Source organism: Salvelinus namaycush, chromosome 36 (assembly GCF_016432855.1).
Source record: "Salvelinus namaycush isolate Seneca chromosome 36, SaNama_1.0, whole genome shotgun sequence".
Classification (NCBI taxonomy): Eukaryota; Metazoa; Chordata; class Actinopteri; order Salmoniformes; family Salmonidae; genus Salvelinus; species Salvelinus namaycush.
This window is the reverse complement of record NC_052342.1, coordinates 17,973,830-18,000,974: the sequence shown is the minus strand read 5'-3', so window position 1 is coordinate 18,000,974 and position 27,145 is coordinate 17,973,830. Positions and strand designations below refer to the sequence as shown.

Here is a 27,145-nt window from a genome sequence, read left to right as displayed (position 1 = left end):
TATACAAACACCACTGACATCAACTGCCAGTGCAGATAAGAGGGGTCCTGCTTAGGAACAGAACATTGATATCTGTCAGAATTGGAATTGCAGAACTCTTCTTTTGGAATGGGCGTGATTCCAAGGGCTCCCAGTGACAGCACATAATGATTTGGAGTTGCTTTTATATGCCTGCAAAACATGATGTGCTGCTAGAGGGTACCCTGGAGAAAGACAGAGAGAGGGGATTCTCCATGGTATGGAGCTGTGGAGACAAAAAAACAACTGATAAATTACATAACATTGACAAGATTTTCCCACTCATAGTTCAGTATAAGCTTATTCTAGCACTTTCTTTAAATTACACAGAACTGAACCAAGATATTACATATAGGCCTGTAACATAGTTGAAAGACATGTCATTTTTACACTCGTGGCAAATTGCTTCTAGAGTTATATCACAGAAACAGGAGTTGTGAGTAGTACAACAGTAGTTATGCTTTCTTAAATAAAAAAATAAAGAGCAAAGAGATAGTGAAATGATTTTCTTGGCAAATGCAATACTGAGTAAATTCAATATAATTGATAGGAATTTAAATTATAACACAAATGTATTTACATAACTTCAATTATTTGAGACCACAAAATGGACGGTGGGAAAGTGGACAAAATGGTGGATGAAGATAACTAACGAGAAGTAGAGAAGACACTTTCTGAACAGTTCACTAACTACACCAAAGGTGCTTACATTCATCTATTCACATTTTACCAGAATGTAAAGAAACCTAGTCCGTAAAAATATATTTAAAAAAAACACAGTAAAAAAAACAACACTATTTGTATAATATTTAATCGTTACCATTTTTGCCTGTTTTACCCTTTTCTCTAGGTTTTTACAGAGGTTGTGTACTGAAAAGACTGCTACAAGCAACAGAAAAATACAAATACAAGCCAACAGGACCACATCCCCATACATTGAAAATAATTCTGATGACTTCATAATGATTATTGGTTGCAACAACAAAGATCACCTTTTGCCTAGAACATAGTCCAACATATTTACCCCCCCCCCCCTTTCCCCCACCACCACCACACCGAAACAATAACATTATGTACTGCAGACTGCCGAACAGATCCACAAAAATAATGTGTTGAAATTAACACATTTAACTCGATATGTAGAATCATAGCTATAAAGTGTGCCAAGCAGTGCCTATTCTAAATGAGAGAGCACCTGAGGAGACAGTGATTCTCATCAAGACAAACTCCCCACCATCTATCCCAATAGTAAAAACAGGAATAGGAATTTTAACATGTCTATTTAAAAAAATATATATAGAGATATTTGAGAGAACAGAAAAAGGGCCTGATCATAGAAATGACAGACACCACAATGAAACCGGATTGAAAATGTTCCTGGAACACCCTGTGCAGCAAAGACCAATGGAACGTGGTAGGGCCTCGTTGGACCTCACTGTCTTCAAGACAAGATCATCTTCAAATATGAGTAGACTGTGCATGTGTGTGAGGAAATGTGTGTGTGTGTGAGAGAGAGAGAGTTTGTGGACGGAAAAGGAGGGGGAGAGGAAAAGAAGGGAGAAAAAGAGAAGTGAAAAGGAGGGAGACATAGAGGGTGAAGAGAGAAATTGCCCCCACAGGTGTGAGCGTGACAATGAAATTGACTAGTGGCGATGCACCTGAGCTCCAACTATCGTAGCAACCACAAGACACACACCTCAGAGAGAGGGAGGGAGAGGGGGTGAAAATCAGTGGGCAGAGGATGCACGACAGGCCTCTCTGACTGTGTGGCTACAAGGGGTCAGTTCTTGGCTCTAGCAGTTGAAATAGAACTGATGTGGCCCCCAAATCAGGCTAATCAAACACATAATTGAATATACATTTGAGACAAGTCATACATGCACTACAGTATTGTGTTATCAAGACACAGAAGGGTCACTTGGCAGTTTAAACAGAACTGATGTGTCCCTCAAATCAGGCTAAGCTAACACGATTCCAGTTTAAGAATACAGATAAGAGACAACAAATTCATACATCTTTTGTTGTTTTATCAAGACACATATCTGGAATCCGTTTTGTGATCTGTTGAAAAAAAGTCAGAGAGACAACCTAGGAACAGTAATTAGCCAATGAAGCTAATTACTGAAATATGGAAAAATCTCTAAAAGCTACAAAAAGTATTACCTAAGTAGTGCTGGATTTTAAAAATTGTAATTGTAGTGATAGTCGTTGTATTAAGTAAGAAAAATATTTGGTTTTTAGGAAGGGGGGGTAGAAAAAAAATATTGCACACACCACACCCTGTGGTGTGCTTAAACTTTTTACACTTAGAAAAGTTGGATTTCCAAGGCATAAAGTTTACCGAAATGAAACTTTTTCACAGAGATACTATTGATATGAATTCATTTTAACCAAATTAAACACTAATTAACCATACTTTTAGACTTTAAAACAAAATCACAATTTGAACCCTACAATGTGGAAGAGAGAAAACAACTTCAAGGTCAAATAGCAAGCATTTGTCCTAGTCGGGCAAGAGACTAAAACCAACACCTATTAATTAATTGCAACCTAATTCACAACTTTCATGCAATTAGACATTCAAAACCATGTAAAGAGCAGAAGGGTATAAACTACTAGCTTATTTGAGACTAGTGCCACACGACCACATTCATAGTAGTATTGAAATCAGAAAAAGTAGGCTTATTAGACGACATTTAAACACGCCAGTGATCACATCAGAATGCAGTCATCAAGCATCCGTTTCTGTCTCTCCCTGTTGCCAGATAGGCTCATTCAAAAAGAGTAAGGACAGAAAGAGCAGGGTAGAGAGAGGAGGACTGACAGAGAACAAACGAGAACGAGCAGGGTAGAAGGAAAGGAAGAGAGAGGGAGGGCAGGGGAGAGAGAGAGAGAGATGTACAGGGTAGTAGAAAGAACACATTTTTCAGTCTCTCCCTCTCTGGCCTATACTTGTCACTCTCCATTCAAACCAGAGACCATTTTAAAATACCTGAAACAGAGAGGAGAGGGAAAGAAAAGAAGGAGAAAAAGGGATTCACTTACCTCGGGGGAATGGTTGGGAGCCAATAACAATCTGAACACCACCTTCAAATTCAATCCAGCTCACACCTTGTGTGTTAGCAGACTATTTCTCCTTATATTAATGCACCTCTTCAAAATGTCCTAAAGGCCAATTGTTCTCTCTACACACACACACAAGTAGCTTCAACTAAAACTTCACTAATAACACTGACTCTAAACGAGAAAAAAATAACATTTAGATTCTTAAAGAAAATTTGTTTCACTTGGGGAATTACCCAACCTAAAATAATAATAATAAAAAAATAAAAAAAGTAAAATAAGCTTTGGGGTCTCCCCTTTCTAATTGGGGGGCTTCCCTTTCTAATTGGGGACGCTTCCTGAACCAAGTCCTAGAATTTTGCCCAAAAACCTTTGGTCCTCTTACACCCCCCCCAACTACCCCTCCCTCTCTCCATACATCTCCCTTGTAAAAAAAGAGGTCTTCTGACCTCAAATGGGACTTCTTGGATAAATAAAGGTAAAAAAATAATAAAATGAAATGCCCCCGTACTACACCCCAAACCATAGTCCCACTTACCCTCCCGCCCCCCCTCCCCTCCGCTTCACCCCCACCGGGCCCCAGGGCAGGCTCCTGTGCTGTGCTGTGCTGTGCTGTGCTGTGTGCAGTCCCTCTCGGCTCTACGCTGAAGCTAGTGAGGAGGCTTGGGAACTTAGTAGGCATAAAAAGGCAAGGGGAGCTGTTACTCTTTTTCCCTCGGCATCACTTTCTACAATAAAAATTGACATTTTCGGAGCCGCAAAAAAATCAGAAAAAAAATCTGGGGGTCGACGAGGTATCGGGGGAGACCGGTGTGAAATTTGGGGGTCGTGGGGTGAAGCGTCCGGCTGGAAAAAATTAATTAGCGAGGGTAAGTTTTTGTCTAGTCTGGGCTACACTAGTGCAAGCTGCAGACGCCACTCGCTTCGGTTTCTTGACGTCTTGCCAAGGCTTTCACTCTGCCAACGAAGGGAGAAAGAGAGAGGGAGGGAGAGAGAAGGGAGGGGGGACAAGAGGGAACAGGCTAGACTGCGGAAAAGCACAGAGAGAGAGGGAAATAAAAATTAAGGAAAGTGTTGTTGCGCGTTTGTGTGTTTTTTTTGCCACAGCGACAATGCTGAGTTTCGCAGCAAAAAGTCATTAAAAAAAGTAACAAGCCACAAACCACAAATGAACGTCCCCGAGCTGAACAATAAAAATTTGAGATACGACTACTTTCCAAGATTGGCCCGAGTCCCATTTCGCATTTAACAGAAAAGAAAAGGACGAGCGAGCGAGTGAAAAGACGAGGAGAAAAATACAACAAATATTTAAAATTGCAATCGGAGTCTCACCGACCTTTGAGGTGTCCGGCATTGTCGATAGAACAGAAAAGCAGCATTGAAATAATTTGAGTAGGTTCAGTGAGGAGTGGAAGGAAGAGAGCAAGCACACAACGTGGAGAAAATGTAGTACTGGATCTACAGATAGTTTTACCGAGGACAGAGGGCCTCAAATGCAGACACACACACACACACACACACACACACACACACACACACACACACACACACACACACACGAGTGCACGTACAAACACGCGCACACACAATACGAAAATAAAAGACAAAGGCCTAGAATGCCAGAATAATAAATAGAATGTTGAAACTTCACACACAATTCTGAGATTCTGACTCAAAAGTAAACCATATCATAGTTGACTTGGCAGAATCCAAATACTTCTGAATAGGTTATTGTCTGGTTATTCTGGTAACTGTTGGTAACCGGGACCAGTACAAAAGCTTAATCATTACATTCTAGATTTTTTTTTTTATGCCACAGCATTCAACTGGCAAGCACAAATGAATCCAGTCACAGAAAATCATTATTAGCCTACCAGTATATGCCATGTGGTGTAAGCTAAGAAGACAGTCAATATATCCAACCTCAGAACTATCAATGAAATATCAAGTCTAAAATCTTACCCTCAGCAAGCCAAGCACACAACCCAAATCAACTCAGTTGTGAAAATAGCTTCAGATAATATACACACAAACCTCACAAAATGCACCGTGACGCAGAAGCATCAGAAAAAGACTCTACAACTAGCCAGTCAGTCACCTGGGAATAACGTAGCCATGCAAATAGGGCCCATGATACAGCAATGCTCTGTGTCTTACTGTCTGACGTTCTATACTCAAAATTAGGCCATGTTAAAAGAAGAGATATATTTCACTCCACATATGGAATGTTGTATGCATTTAATCAACCTCGATTTGAAAGAACACCTGTTTCATAGTAGTGCCATATGATAGCCTGAATATATTGTGGTTCTGTAGAAGTCAAAAGTCTGAGCTGAGTTAGATTGTATATTTCTTGTCTATTTTTGTAGGGCTTGTGCTAAAATGGCGCACACGCACACACTGCACTAGAATAGAAGATACTAGTGGACGTTTTAGCAATAGTATACAGAATTCTGAACCTCAAACAAATAGTGACCAGACACTATATCATACTTTATATATATACACAGTTTAGATTAAAAGGTTAGGGTGTGGTATTCAGTAAAATCCGTGACATATTGTTTAGTACTGTAATGCCTTTTCAAAACCAAGGCAACTGTACACTATATTATTTTGGATTCATAGACACGCATACGTTTTCCTTTACCAGAAAATACATGCAAAGTAGATGAATGATTTGCTCCACGAAATATGAATCTATTCTTGAATGAATGGGACTATTTGAAGTTATGAAAAGGACCAAAGGAAACAATATATTTGTATTGTACAAGTACAGTACGTGGCATCGACCGTGACGCAGTTACAAACGCACGCACCTAGAAGATTCGATATGGAGGTCTGTTTTTAACTAGTATCAATTCAATAATCCCTTCACATTGACCTACCTATTCAATCTATCCTGTGCATTATTCTAAATATTTCATGAAACAAATGCAACTAAATGTACCTCTATCAACCAACAAATTCAAATCTTGAGAATGTGAAATGATGCACAGACTAAAACATTTACGGTTTAAATCTAAAACTTGATGCTTGAACGGTATCATTTATCAGAGGAAAATCTTAAGTAAGCAGGTGGCAACATAGCTACGGTCAAAGAGACAGACAGGCAACTGTCGTCAGCACACGTTACAGGGAACTAGATGGCTATTTAGTATCATTTGCACATCAAAGAAAGTAACAATGTTGCAAGCTAATTCAAATTAAGGGAGCACTGATCTGTTAGCTAGTCGGCCAATTCAACCTTGTAAAGACGTTAGGTAACATTTTATGATGTTAGCTATATCCATATATTCTGTTTAGTGTTTATATGGCACAGTACGGGGGTTGGGTCGAGAAGAAAAATGCTGATTCAGATCATGTCTTTGCGATTTGTTTTCCACTTGTCCCCCCACCCCACATTTGATCGTTCATACTACACATTTAATTCATTTGAACGATGTATTCAACCCTTTTCTAATATTTTGTAATTGAATGCAGTTTATTTTGATTATGTTCTAGTTCAGCAAATATTTCATTTGAACATACATACGGGGGGGGGGGGGGGGGGGGGGGGTGGAGTAGATTCTCGAGAGGGGTGTCATAAGCGGATTTTGGGGAGGGGTCCGCGAACCAAACCTTTGATACTCTAAAACGTGGGTGTGACAGCGAGGTAGTAAAATCTGTTCTGGAAATAAAGTCATTATCCGTAACTTTTAATAAACGTATTTTAGCAACTACATCGACTGGCTTGCTTCCTTTGACAATGTAAAAAAAAAATCGTTTGCAATTCGCCTCAATCTAGTTTCGGTGTCAAACTAAAGCTTTCAACATCAACTAAACGTGGCTATCCCACCAAAGTCATATTAACGTAATAATAGCCGAATTGCTAGTCATCCTTGCTAGCTACAGTAGATTTAGATTGAAATACTAGGTTACAATTATTGTTGAAAATGTATATTTCATGGCTAACGAACATAAACTACAGTTAGCGTTTGTTTATTTTTAGTTAGTTACTATACTATTACTAACAATGCAACTAGCTAGCTATTTAGCCTGCTAAAATGCGTACCTTGAGAAAATACATCCTCGTCCGATGAAGAAACGATCATTCTTGCAAAAAAACATAACCCTTCTAAATGCAATTCAAAAAATATGAATTAATTCGTTAAATATGTTTTTCAACCCAGACATTCATTCTCTTGCAGAAGAAGTTTGAAAATGGCGCCAATGCCGTGCATCGGCAGCTCTACACACACTGGTGACACGGAGAAAAAGGGGAAAAAAATTAATATAAATGTAAACGGTAGAATTATATTTTTTTACAAAATGAATGAGGTGTGTAATCGTTGGCCTAATCCATATTGCTATTCACTTTTGCTTAAAATTGCTCCTATGATTTTATTTAATTTTTTTGTTCAATTGTAATAACCGTCAAAGCTTGTTCTAGTCGTAATGCAGCACGGGAAATGACATAATCGGTTTTGTTTTGAATTTCCAAGCCGGGAAAGGGTGAAATGGGAGGATTTGTCGCCCCCTCTAGCATGAGTTCATCAACGCATTTGTTCACCAACGTATGCCTATGAATTTCACTCCTCAATCGGGCCAGAAGATAGGCGTTGAGCTGTAGAGCAGGGTCCTGCCCCCCCCCCCCCCCCCCCCCCCTGCACATTTTGGGGTTTGTCCTTTGATTATTTGAATCAGCTATGTAGTGCTGGGAGAAAAAACCAAACGTGGATGCAGGACCAAGTTTGGGAAACCCTGGCCTAGAGGACATAAAACGCCTTGACTAGTATGGTAAACCATTTGTTTAACCACCATGTAATATGCATTAGATGTATTTTCAGATAAGAATACGCTGTCTTCAAAATATGTACGCTACTATGTAGTTCTGTGTGTGTGTGTACAAAGATGGAACTCAGCCTTTCAGTTGGGATCCGGCCTGCTACATTCTCCTGTTTCTTAGATGCCTTGCTCAAATGATGAACAATAAATAGCTCTTCATCCAATGTTGATACTTGTTTTTCTGGAACAGAGAGTGAAGGGGGAGAGAGAGCCAGAAAGAGATGAGGAGACTGAGAGGGAAAGAGAGAGAAACTCACAACAGTGGAACTATTTTACTAGAAATTAAAGCATAAATGTCATACCATATCTCTGGTATGCTCCTGTACAAGGCATCTAGTGGTTCAGAATGGTAGGCCTTATTTCTTCTTCTTCGGTGAGGTTTAACGGCGGTTGGCATACAATATGTTGCATTACCGCCCCCAACTGAACTATAGTATAAATCCATTACACTTTGTGATACAAAATGGTGAAGGGGAACCGGGAAAAATAAAACAATAAAATAAATGTATATTTGTATTTTATAATTGTTTTATTTTTCCCAGTTCCTCTTCCCCATTTTGATGCACAAAATACTAATTCAAACCCCTATACTCATTCAAACCCATTACCTTATTCTACTACTTTAACCCAATTTGATCCTACCCCAGGCCAACGACCTGAGAAGACCGGGACACTACCACTCAACACACCCTGTGACTTTTCTGAAGTCAAATCTCGTACCCCCAAGTACTTCTCTGCAGCTGCTACCACAACATCTATTTTCTGTGACTTACGCTGACTTACTTACGGGTTGTGACCATTGTGGATCAAGGGGATAGTCAGTCAACAACATATGAAATTCCAGAAGGAAACAGTGTGTTTATTTAAAAAATGTGTAGTTTTCCATTCAAACAGCAGATTATTATGTGTACTTACACAACCAAAATGACAGCTTGATCATTTACCCAGAGCTCAGAACTAAAAGCAACAACACCCGTAGCTAGGTCTTTACAGTCCACCAGTCTCACCTCACCTTCATTTGCGCAAACAGAAGGACAGAGTAGAGTAGAGTAGGTCCCATTATCCATAGTTCCTGACAAGTGCTTGTGACATCACTATGGTCTCTAGATTGTAGAACGTAGATAATTAGATCATTGTTTTTAAATGGATCTCTATGTATTTATTGTTATAAATATGTGACTTATGTCTTTGGCTGCTCTCTACCCAGCATTGAAGTTTTCTGATATGTATGAACTGTAAAAAAATATATATATTCTAGAATGTACAACCCCATTCCATGTTAAGTCAAGTATATATGAACTGTAATATCTTTCCTGCTAAAATAAAGTATTATGAAAAAAAAACATGTGTTTTTTATATATATATATATATATATATATACAGTGAAGTCGGAAGTTTTTATATATATATATATATATATATATATATATATATATATATATATATATATATATACAGTCGGAAGTTTACATATACATTTAAACTCAGTTTTTCACAATTCCTGACATTTAATCCTAGTAAAAATTCCCTGTCTTGGTCAGTTAGGATCACCACTTTATTTTAAGATTGTGAAATGTCAGAATAATAGTAGAGAGAATGATTTATTTCAGCTTTTATTTCTTTCATCACATTCCCAGTGGGTCAGAAGTTTACATATGCTCAATTAATATTTGGTAGCATTGTCATTCCTCCTGACAGAGCTGGTGTAACTGAGTCAGGTTTGTAGGCCTCCTTGCCCGCACACGCTTTTTCAGTTCTGCGCACAAATTTTCTATAGGATTGAGGTCAGGGCTTTGTGATGGCCTCTCTAATACCTTAACTTTGTTGTCCTTAAGCCATTTTGACACAACCTTGGAAGTATGCTTGGGGTCATTGTCCATTTGGAAGACCCATTTGCGACCAAGCTTTAACTTCCTGATTGTTGTCTTGAGATGCTGCTTCAATATATCCACATAATCTTCGTTCCTCATGATGCCATCTATTTTGTGAAGTGCACCAGGCCCTCCTGCAGCAAAGCACCCCCACAACATGATGCCGCCACCCCCGTGCTTCACGGTTGGGATGGTGTTCTTCGGCTTGCAAGCTTCCCCCATTTTCCTCCAAACATAACGGTTCTATTTTTGTTTCATCAGACCAGAGGACATTTCTCCAAAAAGTACGATCTTTGTCCCCATGTGCAGTTGCAAACCGTAGTCTGGCTTTTTTATGGCGGTTTTGGAGCAGTGGCTTCTTCCTTGCTGAGTAGCCTTTCAAGTCATGTCGATATAGGACTCGTTTTACTGTGGATATAGATACTTTTGTACCTGTTTCCTCCAGCATCTTCACAAGGTCCTTTGCTGTTGTTCTGGGATTGATTTGCACTTTTCGCACCAAAGTACGTTCATCTCTAGGAGACAGAACGCGTCTCCTTCCTGAGCGGTATGACGGCTGCGTGGTCCCATGGTGTTTATACTTGCGTACTATTGTTTGTACAGATGAACGTGGTACCTTCAGGCATTTGGAAATTGCTCCCAAGGATGAACAAGACTTGTGGAGGTCTACACATTTTTTTCTGAGGTCTTGCCTGATTTTGATATTCCCATGATGTCAAGCAAAGCGGAACTGAGTTTGAAGATAGGCCTTGAAATACATCCACAGGTACACCTCCAATTGACTCAAATGATGTCAGTTAGCCTATCAGAAGCTTCTAAAGCTATGACATAATTTTCGGGAATTTTCCAAGCTGTTTAAAGATACAGTCAACTTAGTGTATGTAAACTTCTGACCCACTGGAATTGTGATACAGGGAATTATAAGTGAAATAATCTGTCTGTAAACAATTGTTGGAAAGATTACTTGTGTCATGCACAAAGTAGATGTCCTAACCGACTTGCCAAAACTATAGTTTGTAAACAAGAAATTTGTGGAGTGGTTGAAAAACGAGTTTTAATGACTCCAACCTAAGTGTATGTAAACTTCCGACTTCAACTGTATATAGATATATATATTCTAGAATGTACAGTGCCTTGCAAAAGTATTCACCCCCTTGGAATTTTTCCTATTTTCTTGCATTGCAACCTGTAATTTAAATTGATTTGGATTTCATGTAATGGACATACACAAAATAGTTCAAATTGGTGAAGTGAAGAAAAAAAAAATATTTCTAAAAAAAAATATTTTTTTAAACTGAATAGTGGTGCGTGCATATGTATTCACCCCTTTGCTATATATCTGTTATATCTGTTACATACTGTCACTGTCCCTTCCTCCCTCCCTCCTGTCTCCTGTCCCTCCCCCTTCCTTCTATTTTGCTGATCTAGACATTTGGTTAAGGCAAACTCTGACCAGGGCAAATCACACACACGCACACGCACACCTCACAACAACCAGGCAATGTAAATAATTTACATCCGTGCTAAATACATTACGCAAATAGCTACTTATTTAATTAATCTACAGATACAGCTACATGCAAAATAGCACTAGCACAGCTACATATGTATGTATCATTGACAACCTGTTTATTCAATACAAAATTATTGTAGAATAGAACGTCAAAAGGAAGTGACATCAAACTCACTCCTGTGATGATGTGTAAATGCATGTAAACCAGCACACAATCCCAACGCTCCCTGTGTGTATATCTACAGTATGTGTGTGCATATCTATGCATGTGTGTGTATATCTATGTGTGTATGTGTATATCTATCTATGTGTGTGTGTATGTGTATATCTGTGTGTGTGTGTGTGTTTGTGTATATCTATGTGAGTGTGTGTGTGTATATCTATGTGTGTGTGTGTGTATATATCTATGTGAGTGTGTGTGTGTTTGTGTGTATATCTATGTCTGTGTGTACATCTATGTGTGTGTGTATATCTATGTGAGTGTGTGTGTGTTTGTGTGTATATCTATGTGTGTGTGTGTATATATCTATGTGTATCTATGTGTGTGTGTATATCTATGTGAGTGTGTGTGTGTGTTTGTGTGTATATCTATGTGTGTGTGTGTGTGTATATCTATGTGAGTGTGTGTGTGTGTGTGTGTATCTGTGTGTGTGTGTTACTCCCTCACAGAACTGTATTATGCCAACAGTCCCAAACAGGAACCTTGTCGGTCGGCTGATCGGTAGACGTTGTTGTCATTACAACCACCATGTATGCAGGCTGATATAATCAATAGCCCCAAGTCATTGAGTTGAGCTGTGCTCACGCTACTTTGTTCTCCTGTTTGGTTTTAGTAATGTCCCTTTCTGTGACTCCTTTGATGATCATCATACATTAAAACATGCAGGAGACAGAACTGAAGACAATGAAATGTTTACCGACAACATTCATCTAAACAAACAATTAAATGTGTCCAAACAACAAGAATAAAAACTAATCGGTAACACTTTGTTTGAACTCTACGTCATAACACTCATTATTATTATTTTATTTAACAAGGCAAGTCAGTTAAGAACAAATTATTATTTACAATGATGGCCTAGGAACAGTGGGTTAACTGCCTTGTTCAGGGGCAAAATGACAGATTTTTACCTTGTCAGCTTGGGAATTCGATCTAGCAACCTTTCAGTTACTGGCCCAACGCTCTAACCACTAGTCTACCTGCCGCCCCTACACTCTAACCACTAGTCTACCTGCCGCCCTACACTCTAACCACTAGTCTACCTGCCGCCCCTACACTCTAGCCACTAGTCTACCTGCCGCCCCTACACTCTAACCACTAGTCTACCTGCCGCCCCTACACTCTAACCACTAGTCTATCTGCCACCCCTACACTCTAACCACTAGTCTACCTGCCGCCCCGGTAGCCTAGTGGTTAGATGATTATTATGCAATCAGAATCAACTTTATTTGGTGTAATATGACGCATAGTTCGAATAATGAGCTAGCAAACAACCATTACATTTCAACACTTGGATGACAATGACATTAGAGCAAGATCAATCCATGGGAAGCAATGGTAATTTATGAATCCCTTATAATATTCCAGTTATTTCCCCCTAAAACACTAAAACATTAACAGTCCAGAACTACACATTTAATTTCCCACAAACAAAAATGACACAGAGGGCAAACAAAACTGGTTGACGTGATGTCATAATGAATGTAAAACTGGGTGTAATGATGTCATTTCAACCAGTTTTGCTCACTGGGTATAAAAAGAAAAAGAAAACGCTGTGCAATTCAATTCAACAGTCTTTAGGAGTGATGCAGTCTCTTCACAGTGATTTGACTCATCCTTTCGTTTGAAGAAGCGGTGTCTAATCCGTCATCGATTAATTGTGACATCACCGACACCAGGATTCCATTTTATGTGATGACGACTCACCATAGAATTAGAATGATTAGAAGGATTCTATAGTGATGGGCCTTCTCATAGAGATAGAAACCTGGAGAGGAATTTCTAGTACGAAATCCGCGGCACAAACTGTCCCCCATCTTGCCTGGGACTGGGTCAGAGTGATGTCATATCCTGTACCTCCAGCAGCATGGCGTCCTGTTCCATCCTCAGCTGGTCTCGAGCCTGGAGGTGAACCACCAGCTCAGTGCTCAGGTCTGATGACACACACACACACACACACACACACACACACACACACACACACACACACACACACACACACACACACACACACACACACACACACACACACACACACACACACACACACACACACACACACACACACACGCACACACACACGCACACAAAATGTAAGGTCAAAGGCAGTGTTTAACAGATCATTTGATAAAGGTGAAATTAAGGTAAAATAATGAGGTTGGTATAACTTCTTAATGAAAAAGGTGAAATATACTGCATCTATTAAATATAATGTAGCCTATATCTAATATCAAAGTATATCAAGTGTATTAGCTGAGTGACCCTCACCTTGTATTGCCTTATTAAGAGAGTTTCTGTGAGTGTTGAGTTCTTTGAGACTGGTGGCCTGCAGGTCACTATGGTCTCGCTTTCTATTCTTCCACAGTGGATCATCACACGCTACGCTCTGAGACACAGGGGACATGGTGAAGGGCAGAATAACTGGTTAGACCCTGAGACACAGGGGACATGGTGAAGGGCAGAATAACTGGTTAGACCCTGAGACACAGGGGACATGGTGAAGGGCAGAATAACTGGTTAGACCCTGAGACACAGGGGACATGGTGAAGGGCAGAATAACTGGTTAGACCCTGAGACACAGGGGACATGGTGAAGGGCAGAATAACTGGTTAGACCCTGAGACACAGGGGACATGGTGAAGGGCAGAATAACTGGTTAGACCCTGAGACACAGGGGACATGGTGAAGGGCAGAATAACTGGTTAGACCCTGAGACACAGGGGACATGGTGAAGGGCAGAATAACTGGTTAGACCCTGAGACACAGGGGACATGGTGAAGGGCAGAATAACTGGTTAGACCCTGAGACACAGGGGACATGGTGAAGGGCAGAATAACTGGTTAGACCCTGAGACACAGGGGACATGGTGAAGGGCAGAATAACTGGTTAGACCCTGAGACACAGGGGACATGGTGAAGGGCAGAATAACTGGTTAGACCCTGAGACACAGGGGACATGGTGAAGGGCAGAATAACTGGTTAGACCCTGAGACACAGGGGACATGGTGAAGGGCAGAATAACTGGTTAGACCCTGAGACACAGGGGACATGGTGAAGGGCAGAATAACTGGTTAGACCCTGAGACACAGGGGACATGGTGAAGGGCAGAATAACTGGTTAGACCCTGAGACACAGGGGACATGGTGAAGGGCAGAATAACTGGTTAGACCCTGAGACACAGGGGACAGAGTGAAGGGCAGAATAACTGGTTAGACCCTGAGACACAGGGGACAGAGTGAAGGGCAGAATAACTGGTTAGACCCTGAGACACAGGGGACAGAGTGAAGGGCAGAATATAAGATAACTGAGGATAAAACTGAAGAACCAAACACTGTGGGCCTCGAGGACAGTACGATGATCAGCCCTTAGTCCCTCCTTCCTAACCACTCCAGTAGATGTCAAGGGTTGTATCAGAAGGCAAGGGAAAGCAAGCACCATATTGCTTAAACCTATACTCTCTCTCACCTTCCGTTTTTGTTCTGTTCTCAGCTTGTTTTTGAGTGCACTCAGCGCAGCCTTGAAGCCTGAGGATTTGCTTTTGGTTGCAGCCAGGGACTGGGGCTGCTGGGACACTTGCGCGCTGGAACCGTTGGAACCATTCTTTACCGCCATTTTGGAATTCTGTAGTGGCCAAAACAATATGGTGACAGGGCTTTAAGATCAAGATCTGGAATAAAATAAAACAATTTTCTTTCTGATTGATATGAGTTGTAGCACTCTACCTATGACTGACCTTACCTTTTGAGTGTGTACTTACCTTTGTGCAAATAGTTACCCCAGAATCCTCCTCCTCTTCTTCGCTCCCGCTGTCATTGATGAAGCACAGCTGGAGGTTCATCTGATTTGAAAGACTGAGGAGGACGAACCATTTTTTTGTTGGTGTTAGAATCATAAACAAATCCCACTTGTGTGATGAAACGGAGGGAGAAGCGTAAAGGTCAAAGGTGAGACGCAAACTCACAAACCTTGTTGGCAAGAATCAGTCTAGACTGTAGTTTTATTTTAGTAATCGGTCTAGATGTAGTTTAATTTTAGTAATCGGCCTAGATGTAGTTTTAGTTTATTCATCTGTCCAGATGTAGTTTTAGTTTATTAAATCTGTCCAGATGTAGTTTTAGTTTATTCATCGGTATAGACTGTAGTTTTAGTTTATTAAATCTGTCCAGATGTAGTTTTAGTTTATTAAATCGGTCTAGATGTAGTTTTAGTTTATTCATCTGTCCAGATGTAGTTTTAGTTTATTAAATCTGTCCAGATGTAGTTTTAGTTTATTAAATCTGTCTAGATGTAGTTTAGTTTATTTGTCACGGATCCCCCCGGTACTGCTGCTCATTCTGTTTACCAGTTCCGGAGGTCTACGTCACTAGCTTTCTAGGCTTCACTGAACGGGATTCATTATCATCAACCCCGGACTGTCTTGTCTGATAACACACACCTGGTTCCATTATCATCAACCCCGGACTGTCTTGTCTGATAACACACACCTGGTTCCCATTTCCCCTGATTAGTATGTTATATATGTGCCCTCTGCTCCCTCTGTCCTTGTCGGTTATTGTTCCCATGTCCATTGGTGGTGTGAGTACCTATGCGGTGGTGCAGCGGTTATACTGCGTGCTTTATATATATTGTGTATTACAGGTATTGTCCCGTGTCGTTCAACAAGGTTTACCCTCCTCTTTTGTTTGGTACAGCCCAGTGTTTTGTATACGTGTTTGTTTTGGGTGTTTTAAAAACCCTTATTGTGTATTCCTGCCCCTGTATCCAAAATCCTTTATACCAGTGTGACATAGTTTTAGTTTATTCATCGGTCTAGATGTCGTTTCAGTTTATTCATCGGTCTAGATGTCGTTTTAGTTTATTCATCGGTCTAGATGTCGTTTTAGTTTATTCATCGGTCTAGATGTCGTTTTAGTTTATTCATCGGTCTAGATGTCGTTTTAGTTTATTCATCGGTAAAGATGTCGTTTTAGTTTATTCATCGGTAAAGATGTCGTTTTAGTTTATTCATCGGTAAAGATGTCGTTTTAGTTTATTCATCGGTAAAGATGTCGTTTTAGTTTATTCATCGGTAAAGATGTCGTTTTAGTTTATTCATCGGTAAAGATGTCGTTTTAGTTTAATAAATCTGTCCAGATGTCGTTTTAGTTTATTAAATCTGTCCAGATGTGGTTTTAGTTTATTCATCGGTCTAGATGTAGTTTTAGTTTATTAAATCTGTCCAGATGTAGTTTTAGTTTATTCATCGGTCTAGATGTAGTTTTAGTTTATTAAATCTGTCCAGATGTCGTTTTAGTTTATTCATCGGTCTAGATGTCGTTTTAGTTTATTAAATCTGTCCAGATGTCGTTTTAGTTTATTCATCGGTCTAGATGTCGTTTTAGTTTATTAAATCTGTCCAGGTGTAGTTTTAGTTTATTCATCGGTAAAGATGTCGTTTTAGTTTATTCATCGGTAAAGATGTCGTTTTAGTTTATTCATCGGTCTAGATGTCGTTTTAGTTTGTTAAATCTGTCCAGATGTCGTTTTAGTTTATTCATCGGTCTAGATGTAGTTTTAGTTTATTAAATCTGTCCAGGTGTAGTTTTAGTTTATTCATCGGTAAAGATGTCGTTTTAGTTTATTCATCGGTAAAGATGTCGTTTTAGTTTATTCATCGGTCTAGATGTCGTTTTAGTTTATTCATCGGTCTAGATATAGTTTTAGTTTATTCATCGGTAAAGATGTCGTTTTAGTTTATTCATCGGTCTAGATGTCGTTTTAGTTTATTAAATCTGTCCAGATGTCGTTTTAGTTTATTCATCTGTCTAGATGTAGTTTTAGTTTATTAAATCTGTCCAGGTGTAGTTTTAGTTTATTCATCGGTAAAGATGTCGTTTTAGTTTATTCATCGGTCTAGATGTAGTTTTAGTTTATTAAATCTGTCCAGGTGTAGTTTTAGTTTATTCATCGGTAAAGATGTCGTTTTAGTTTATTCATCGGTAAAGATGTCGTTTTAGTTTATTCATCGGTAAAGATGTCGTTTTAGTTTATTCATCGGTCTAGATGTCGTTTTAGTTTATTCATCGGTAAAGATGTCGTTTTAGTTTATTCATCGGTAAAGATGTCGTTTTAGTTTATTCATCGGTAAAGATGTCGTTTTATTTTATTCATCGGTAAAGATGTCGTTTTAGTTTATTCATCGGTAAAGATGTCGTTTTAGTTTATTCATCGGTAAAGATGTCGTTTTAGTTTATTCATCGGTCTAGATGTCGTTTTAGTTTATTCATCGGTCTAGATGTCGTTTTAGTTTATTCATCGGTAAAGATGTCGTTTTAGTTTATTCATCGGTAAAGATGTCGTTTTAGTTTATTCATCGGTAAAGATGTCGTTTTAGTTTATTCATCGGTAAAGATGTCGTTTTAGTTTATTCATCGGTCTAGATGTCGTTTTAGTTTATTCATCGGTCTAGATATAGTTTTAGTTTATTCATCGGTAAAGATGTCGTTTTAGTTTATTCATCGGTCTAGATGTCGTTTTAGTTTATTCATTCAACCATTGTAAAAAAACTATTCAAAGACATGTTTATCAATGCCAGGGTTGCTGCATTACTATCTGGCTGGGTACTGGACTTTTGCTATACTGTTTAACAACACTATCATAACATTATGTTTTGTAGACAGCGTCATGCTTCGTACCGAGCGGTCAGGGCTGTCACGCGGCTATCGCAGTCCTCCGCCTCTCCTCCGTCCTCCCAGCTCTCTTTACTCTTCCCTCGATCTCTCTCTCCTGGCCGGCTCATGGACAGCATCTTCCCTCGTTCCAGGACACTGGAAGACTGGAGATGAATCAGATTTAGGAAGCGCAAGATATGGAGAGTATCCCTTGTATGTAAAACCTAACTTTAGTTACTAACTATTGTGTATGTAGTATCGTTCAACCAGAGATGTAGGGTTAACTCACGTAAACGCTGTTTCAGCACCTTTTTTATTTTGAGTGAGTGTTGAGTCACCTATTTTCTATTTCAGAAACATACTTTAAAAGTAAAGGGAGCGGTACTTTATTCACTGTGACCAGCGTTTACCCATGTTATTTTATGTTGAACTACATCACTGCTTTCAATGCAAAACTAGCCACTGAACAGAGCACTTGACTTAATGAAATTCCATTCATGGAAACATTTGTTTGTAACACAGCTTCACTGATACACATAGCACACTTCCCTCCAACAAACAGATCACAGGCCTAAACTGCATCACCTGTCCCCATCCATAAGTAACTGACAGTATTCAAACCCTGACCCTTACCTTCTCCCACCTCATCCCCCTCTGCTCTCTATGTCCCCATCTCCTCTCCCTGTCCAAAAACACCTGCCCCATCCATAAATAAGACAGCATTCAACTGTAACCCCTGACACACATACACACACACACACACCTTTGTCTTCTCTCTCTTTTCCTCTTCCTGTTTCTCTAGCTCGGCGATGTGCAGGCTCAGCGCCTCCCAGTGCATTATGGGTAGGCCCAGGTCATCCTCTCCGTACGAGCCCTCCTGCCACAACAACGCTGCTCCCTCTGCATCTTCATCCTCCTCCTCTTCAGCCTCGTCGCTCTCTTTCTCCTCTCCCCACTCCCTCTCTCTCTCCTTTACTCCCTCCATCTCTTGTGTCAGTAGGAGAGAGTTCCAGGGTGGGTAGATTTCACACTGCTCTGGGGAGGAGGGTGCGGTTCTGTTGGTATAACAGAAAGACTAAATAGTTGTTTATTAATACTTTATAAACAGGTTATAAATAAATATTAACCTACTGTTATAACAACTATATTACACTGCTTGGTGTTAGGCCTGTTACTTCAAAATTATGATATGCAAGGAGACAATTTGACTTTGAAGAAGCTATAAACATTATTCAAAGGAACATATTTTAGGATGACTTGAAGTTAGTGACAACAGAGGAGTCAAGATACGTTTGTTTTTAAAAATATTTTATTGAACCTTTAACTAGGCAAGTCAGTTAAGAACAAATTCTTATTTACAATGACGTCCTACCGCGGCCAAACCCTAACCCGGACGATGCTGGGCCAATTGTGCGCCGCCCTATGGGACTCCCAATCACGGCTGGTTGCAATACAGCCTGGAATCGAACCAGGGTATGTAGTGACGTCTTGAGCACTGAGATGCAGTGCCTTAGACCGCTGCACCACTCGGGAGCCCATGGAAAATGGACATGGAACATTGACATGGAAAATGGACATGGAACATACTGAATCCTTGGAAAACTAATATCAAGAGTTCCAATGTAATAATGATACTATGTTAACTGTGTCTATTATGTGGCAACAGCAGTAGTGTAAAGTACTTAAGTAAAAATACTTTAAAGTACTAAACACCAGTCTCAACTTCAACAGTGAAGAGGCGACTCCGGGATGCTGGCCTTCTAGGCAGAGTTGCAAAGAATAAGCCATATCTCAGACTGGCCAATAAAAAGAAACGATTAAGATGGGCTAAAGAACACCGACACTGGACAGAGGAACTCTGCCTAGAAGGCCAGCATCCCGGAGTTGCCTCTTCACTGTTGACGTTGAGACTGGTGTTTTGCGGGTACTATTTAATGAAGCTGCCAGTTGAGGACTTGTGAGGCGTCTGTTTCTCAAACTAGACACTCTAATGTACTTGTCCTCTTGCTCAGTTGTGCACTGGGGCCTCCCACTCCTTCTATTCTGGTTAGTGCCAGTTTGCACTGTTCTGTGAAGGAAGTAGTACACAGCGTTGTACGAGATCTTCAGTTTCTTGGCAATTTCTCGCATGAATAGCCTTCATTTCTCAGAACAAGAACAGACTGACGAGTTTCAGAAGAAAGTACTTTGTTTCTGCCCATTTTGAGCCTGTAATCAAACCCACAAATTCTGATGCTCCAGATACTCAACTAGTCTAAAGAAGACCAGTTTTATTGCTTCTTTAATCAATACAACAGTTTCCAGCTGTGCTAACATAATTGCAAAAGGGTTTTCTAATGATCAATTACCCTTTTAAAATGACAAACTTGGATTAGCTAACACAACGTGCCATTGGAACACAGGAGTGATGGTTGCTGATAATGGGCCTCTGTACACCTATATAGATATAACTTTAAAAATCTGCCGTTTCCAGCTACAATAGTCATTTACAACATTAACAATGTCTACACTGTATTTCTGATCAATTTGATGTTATTTTAATGGACCAAAAATGTGCTTTTCTTTCAAAAACAAGGACATTTCTAAGTGACCCCAAACGTTTGAACGGTAGTGTGTGTATATATATATACAGTGCATTCGGAAATTATTCAGACCCCTTGACTTTTTCCACATTTTGTTATGTTACAGCCTTATTCTAAAATTGATTAAATTGTCCCCCCCCTCACTCTACACACAATACTCCATAATGATGAAGCAAAACAGGTTTTGATAAATTTTAGCAAATTTATTGAAAAAAATTCAAACGGAAATATCACATTTACATAAGTATTCAGACCCTTTACTCAGTACTTTGTTGAAGCATCTTTGGCAGCGATTACAGCCTCGGGTCTTGGGTATGATGCTACAAGCCCACCCATGGCTATACCCCTGCCCAGTCATGTGAAATCCGTAGATTAGGGCCTAATGAATTCATTTCAATTGACTGATTTCCTTATATGAATTGTAAAATCGTTCAATGTTGCGTTTCTTTTTTTCAGTGTATACATTTATATGTCTACTACGGACTCTGACATTGATCATCCTAATATTTCTTAATTCCATTCTTTTACTTTTACATGTGTGTGTATTGTTAGGTATCACTGCACTGTTGGAGCTAGGATCACAAGCATTTCGCTACACCCTGCAATAACATCTGCTAAATATGTGTATGTGACCAATAACACTTGATTTGAAGTGTGTACAGTGCAAGACTGCATAATCATATAATTAAATTAAATAAAGTTATATCAAGGAAAAGTGTTTTCAAGACTGAAATACTAGAAAAACTACAGTAAGTGAGTGTGTAGGTCTAGGGGAAGCCTAGAGAAAACGAGAAGTGACACATGCCACGTATCGATAGAAGTAGGACATAAGTATATTGTTTAGTAGCTATTGGGTTACACAATCGATCACTGGCTATCAGAATCACTTACCAAATTCCCCCAGTAGAAACTTCTTGACCTGTCAAACCGGGGGAGACGATGATTGTGCCCACATAACTTTCTATCTCTTCCTTGAGCAAAAAATCTTCCTAGCCAACCTTCCAACCTTATTTTCATTCCCCGGTTCCTTAATTCTGAATTTCTTGCTCACTTTAACCGGAGTAGGGCGTTGAACTGCAAGACTATCCAACGTGTGTTCCGCAGCTATGATTGAAATGATCGTTTGTTACAAGTGGCGCAGTTACGTTAGTAGCCTATAACGGTTTTTAGTAGCCAAGAAAATCCACTAATTTGTGCGCCAAAAGAATAAAACAAAAGCGTAAACATTCAGGAATTTCACGGCTTTTCGGTAAGGACACACAGGGAGCAAGAGAGATGAGGGGTGGAGAGAAATGACAGGCTGAAGAAGTAACGAAAAAAGGCTAGGTGTCCAATTTCACCGTTTTTAGTGGACTACTGACATTCAAATGATTGAAGAAAGTACATTTGATTGGGTGACTTTAAATTCTGATTGACAGGGAGATGACAGCAAGGAGAACTCAGACAATTTGTTCGTAAACTTTGTTTAGTAACTTCGTAGGCTATTCCCTTTGTACCATTAGTATTTGGGCAAGAAGTCACACGCCAGCAAATCCTTACAAGTTGATAATATATGCACACTAATAATTCGATGTTGAAATGAGCATGGCAGTAGGCAGGTTATGCAATAGGGTGTAAATACCTTACTCTGTTTATCTTAGTCGATGTAAGGTCAAAATACATCGATTAAATATATTCTGAAAGTGAATAATTTTGTGATTCTAATGCAGTTTATTTTATATGTAGAAGTTTAGGTCTAACTATTGTGATTCTCGCCACGATTTGAATTCTTCCAAATGGAGCTGATTTATTTACATGTAATCTATTATCTATATTAATGATTTGGTTTAAATCCCACTAAAACCAAGGGATTAGTTAAATGTCATTATGTCATCGTAGTGGAGATGATTTACGATGACTGGTGTTTGTGTGTGCGTGTATGTGTGTGACAAGACAGGAACACACATAGTGACGCCCAGTTTTAGGCCTTAAGGGTGATTCCTCACGTAATCCTCTATTTCTGTGCTTACACTGCCGTCTTGTGGCCGAACCAAGACACTACAACCTCCTTTACGAAACATGATAGATTGTAATTTATTAGAAACTGGAAGAGGTTAAATGTGTTAAAAATGTATTTTGTCTTGTACATGTACTTAGGATATACTGCAGTCAGAGGGGAAATGAATACTTGTACAAGTGGCCTACAGTACAGTGCAGTCAGGCTCCTGAGTGGCGTAGGCACTGCATCTCAGTGCAAGATGCGTCACTACAGTCCCTGGTCGGAATCCAGGCTGAATATCATCCGGTCATGATTGGGAGTCGCATAGGGTGGTGTACAATTGGCCCAGCGTTTGTAAGTAAGAATTTGTTCTGACTTGCCTAGTTAAATAAACATTGAATAAAAAAATAGCACAGTTGTCTGAAGCTTATGATTTTGGGAGACTCAGCAATACTTTTAATTTATATTTAACCAGGCAAGTCAGTTAAGATCAAACTCTTTATGTACAATGACAGCCTACCCCAGACGACACTGGGCCAGTTGTGCATCACCCTATGGGACTCCCAATCAACACTGGTTGTGATACAGCCTGGAATCGAACCAGGGTCTCTAGTGACGCCTCTAGCACTGAGATGTAGTGCCTTAGACCGCTGCACCACTCGAGAGCCACAATTTGCTTTTAGCAAAAATGGACCTTCCACAGTAAAGATATACAGTATACTGGGTTGTATAGACTGTAGGTAATATGATTTTGGTTTTCAGTCTGTTTGTTGTGACATTTTCCTCACAAATTATCCGATGTAAATAGATGAAAGATTCAATATGAGAGTTAATATAAAATGACTCTGTATCACAGGTCAGAGAGAGAGACTAAAATCAAATACAATTTTATTAGTCACATACACATGAACTCAGCAAAAAAAGAAATGTCCTCTCACTGTTAACTGCGTTTATTTTCAGCAAACTTAACATGTATAAATATTTGTATGAACATAACAAGATTCAACAACTGAGACATAAACTGAACAAGTTCCACAGACATGTGACTAACAGAAATGGAATAATATGTCCCTGAACAAAGGGGGGGTCAAAATCAAAAGTAACAGTCAGTATCTGGTGTGGCCACCAGCTGCATTAAGTATTGCAGTGCATCTCCTCCTCATGGACTGCACCAGATTTGTCAGTTCTTGCTGTGGGATGTTACCCCACTCTTCAACCAAGGCACCTGCAAGTTTCCGGACATTTCTGGGGGGAATGGCCCTAGCCCTCACCTTCTGATCCAACAGGTCCCAGATGTGCTCAATGGGATTGAGATCCGGGCTCTTTGCTGGCCATGGCAGAACACTGACATTCCTGTCTTTCAGGAAATCACGCACAGAACAAGCAGTATGGCTGGTGGCATTGTCATGCCTGTAACGCACAGCGTTGAGATTGCCTGCAATGACAACATGCTCAGTCCGATGATGCTGTGACACACCGCCCCAGACCATGACGGACCCTCCACCTCCAAATCGATCCCGCTCCAGAGTACAGGCCTCGGTGTAACGCTCATTCCTTCGACGATAAACGCGAATCCGACCATCACCCCTGGTGAGACAAAACCGAGACTCGTCAGTGAAGAGCACTTTTTGCTAGTCCTGTCTGGTCCAGCGACGGTGGGTATGTGCTCATAGGCGACGTTGTTGCCGGTGATGTCTGATGAGGACCTGCCTTACAACAGACCTACAAGCCCTCAGTCCAGCCTCTCTCAGCCTATTGCGGACAGTCTGAGCACTGATGGAGGGATTGTGCATTCCTGGTGTAACTCGGGCAGTTGTTGTTGCCATCCTGTACCTGTCCCGCAGGTGTGATGTTCGGATGTACCGATCCTGTGCAGGTGTTGTTACACATGGTCTTCCACTGCGAGGATGATCAGCTGTCCGTCCTGTCTCCCTGTAGCGCTGTCTTAGGTGTCTCACAGTACGGACATAGCTATTTATTGCCCTTGCCACATCTGTAGTCCTCATGCCTCCTTGCAGCATGCCTAAGGCACGTTCACGCAGATGAGCAGGGACCCTGGGCATATTTCTTTTGGTGTTTTTCAGAGTCAGTAGAAAGGCCTCTTTAGTGTCCTAAGTTTTCATAACTGTGACCTTAATTGCCTACCGTCTGTCAGCTGTTAGTGTCTTAACGACCGTTCCACAGGTGTATGTTCATTAATTGTTTATGGTTCATTGAACAAGCATGGGAAACAGTGTTTAAACCCTTTACAATGAAGATCTGTGAAGTTATTTGGATTTTTACAAATTATCTTTGAAAGACAGGGTCCTGAAAAAAGGACATTTCTTTTTTTGCTGAGTTTATTTAGCAGATGTTATTGCAGGTGTAGAGAAATGCTTGTGTTCCTAGCTCCAACAGTGCAGTAATATCTAACAATACACTAATCTAAAAGTAAAAGAATGCAATTAAGATACATAGAAATATTAGGATGAGCAATGTCGGAGTCAGAGTGAATATATACAGTACCAGTCCAAAGTTTGGACACACCTACTCATTCCAGACTCCTTTATTTTTTTTACTATTTCTACATTGTAGAATAATAGTGAAGACATCAAAACTATGAAAAAACACATATAGAATCATGTAGTAACCAAAAAAGTGTTAAACAAATCAAAATATATTTTATAGCCACCCTTGATGACAGCTTTGCACATTCTTGGCATTCTCTCAACTAGCTTCATGAGGTAGTCACCTGGAATGCATTTCAATTAACAGGTGTGCATTGTTAAAAGTTAATTTGTGGAATTAATTTCCTACTTAATGCGTTTGAGCCAAACAGTGGTGTTGTGACAAGGTAGGGGTGGTATACAGAAGATAGCCCTATTTGGTAAAAGACCAAGTCCATAAAATGTCAAGAACAGATCATTTAAGCAAAGAGAAACAACAGTCCATCATTATTTTGAGACATGAAGGTCAGTCAATCCAGAAAATTTCAAGAACTTTTAAAGTTTCTTCAAATGCAGTCGCAAAAACCATCAAGCGCTATTATGAAACTGGCTCTCATGAGGACCGCCACAGGAAAGGAAGAACCAGAGTTACCTCTGCTGCAGAGGACAAGTTCATTAGAGTTAACTGCACCTCAGAAATTGCCGCCCAATTAAATGTTTCACAGAGTTCAAGTAACAGACATCAACATCAACTGTTCAGAGGAGACTGCGTGAATCAGGCCTTCATGGTCTAATTGCTGCAAAGAAACCACTACTAAAGGTCACCAATAATAAGAAGAGACTTGCTTGGGCCAAGAAACACGAGCAATGGACATTAGACCGGTGGATATCTGTCCTTTGGTCTGATGAGTCCAAATTTGAGATTTTGGTTCCAACCGCTGTGTCTTTGTGAGACGCAGAGTAGGTGAAGGTATGATCTCCATAGGTGTGGTTCTTACCATGAAGCATGGAAGAGGAGGTATGATGGTGTGGAGGTGCTTTGCTGATGAAACTATCAGTGATCTTATCGGCTCTTAACCAACCATGCTATTTTGTTTGTCTTTTCGTGGTGTACGTAACTTGTTTTGTGTATAATGCTGCTGCTACCGTCTCTTATGACCGAAAAGAGCTTCTGGACATCAGAACTCACCTCAAGTTGGACGAGGAGTTATTTTTCAGTCGGATGTGAGGGATATACTACTGACGCCCGACCAGGCCCAGATCCCCGTGATTCGCTGGAAAAGGAAATGTAGGTTTCGCAGAAAGAGATCGGATGCCTTGTGAGGATCAGGCGACGAGTGGCTAATCTGCCCATGCCTTTCGTTCTGCTAGCTAACGTTCAATCGCTGGAAAATAAATGGGACGAATTGAAAGCACGTATATCCTACCAACGGTAGATTAAAAACTGTAATATCTTGTGTTTCACCGAGTCGTGGCTGAACGATGACATTTAAGAACATACAGCTGGCGGGTTATACACTATCGGCAGGACAGAACAGTAGCCTCTGGTAAGACATGGGGCGGGGGCCTATGCGTTTATGTAAACAACAGCTTGTGCATGATATCTAAGAGTATCTCATGATAAGCTGTAGACCACACTATCTACCTAGAGAGTTTTCATTTGTATTTTTCATAGCTATCTACATACCACCACAGACCGAGGCTGGCACTAAAACCGCACTCAATGAGCTGTATTCCGCCACAAGCAAACAGGAAAACGCTCATCCAGAGCCGGCGCTCCTAGTGGCAGGCGACTTTAATGCAAGGAAACTTAAATCAGTTTTACCTCATTTCTATCAGCATGTTAAATGTGCAACCAGAGGGAATACATTCTAGACCACCTTTACTCCACAAACAGAGACACGTACAAAGCTCTCCCTCACCCTTCATTTGGCAAATCTGACCATAACTCTATCCTCCTGATTCCTGCTTACAAGCAAAAATTTAAGCAAAGACCACCAGT

General features: G+C 40.2%; 1 protein-coding gene across 1 annotated transcript; it reads right to left on the bottom strand.

Moving 5' to 3' along the window:
- Nucleotides 1–12,611: 12,611 nt before the first annotated feature.
- On the bottom strand, nucleotides 12,612–22,054 carry LOC120030604 (schwannomin-interacting protein 1-like). Its single transcript, XM_038976029.1, has 7 exons — nucleotides 21,631–22,054; nucleotides 18,921–19,212; nucleotides 18,182–18,321; nucleotides 15,265–15,358; nucleotides 14,973–15,128; nucleotides 13,778–13,895; nucleotides 12,612–13,443 (listed from the first exon to the last, which is right to left on the bottom strand). The coding sequence occupies exons 2-7, from the start codon at nucleotides 19,140–19,142 to the stop codon at nucleotides 13,343–13,345; spliced, it is 831 nt and encodes a 276-aa protein (XP_038831957.1). The 5' UTR covers nucleotides 19,143–19,212; nucleotides 21,631–22,054; the 3' UTR covers nucleotides 12,612–13,342.
- Between the last annotated feature and the right edge of the window lie 5,091 nt (nucleotides 22,055–27,145).

What these genes read in the sequence shown, in the direction of transcription:
- LOC120030604 (XM_038976029.1), bottom strand. Translation starts at nt 19,142, where the DNA reads ATGGAGGGAGTAAAGGAGAGAGAGAGGGAGTGGGGAGAGGAGAAAGAG. An exon ending in AAAAGAGAGAGAAGACAAAG is followed by an intron (nt 18,322 to 18,920) that starts GTGTGTGTGTGT and finishes ATTCATCTCCAG; the next exon opens with TCTTCCAGTGTCCTGGAACG. An exon ending in GAACAGAACAAAAACGGAAG is followed by an intron (nt 13,896 to 14,972) that starts GTGAGAGAGAGT and finishes CCTGTGTCTCAG; the next exon opens with AGCGTAGCGTGTGATGATCC.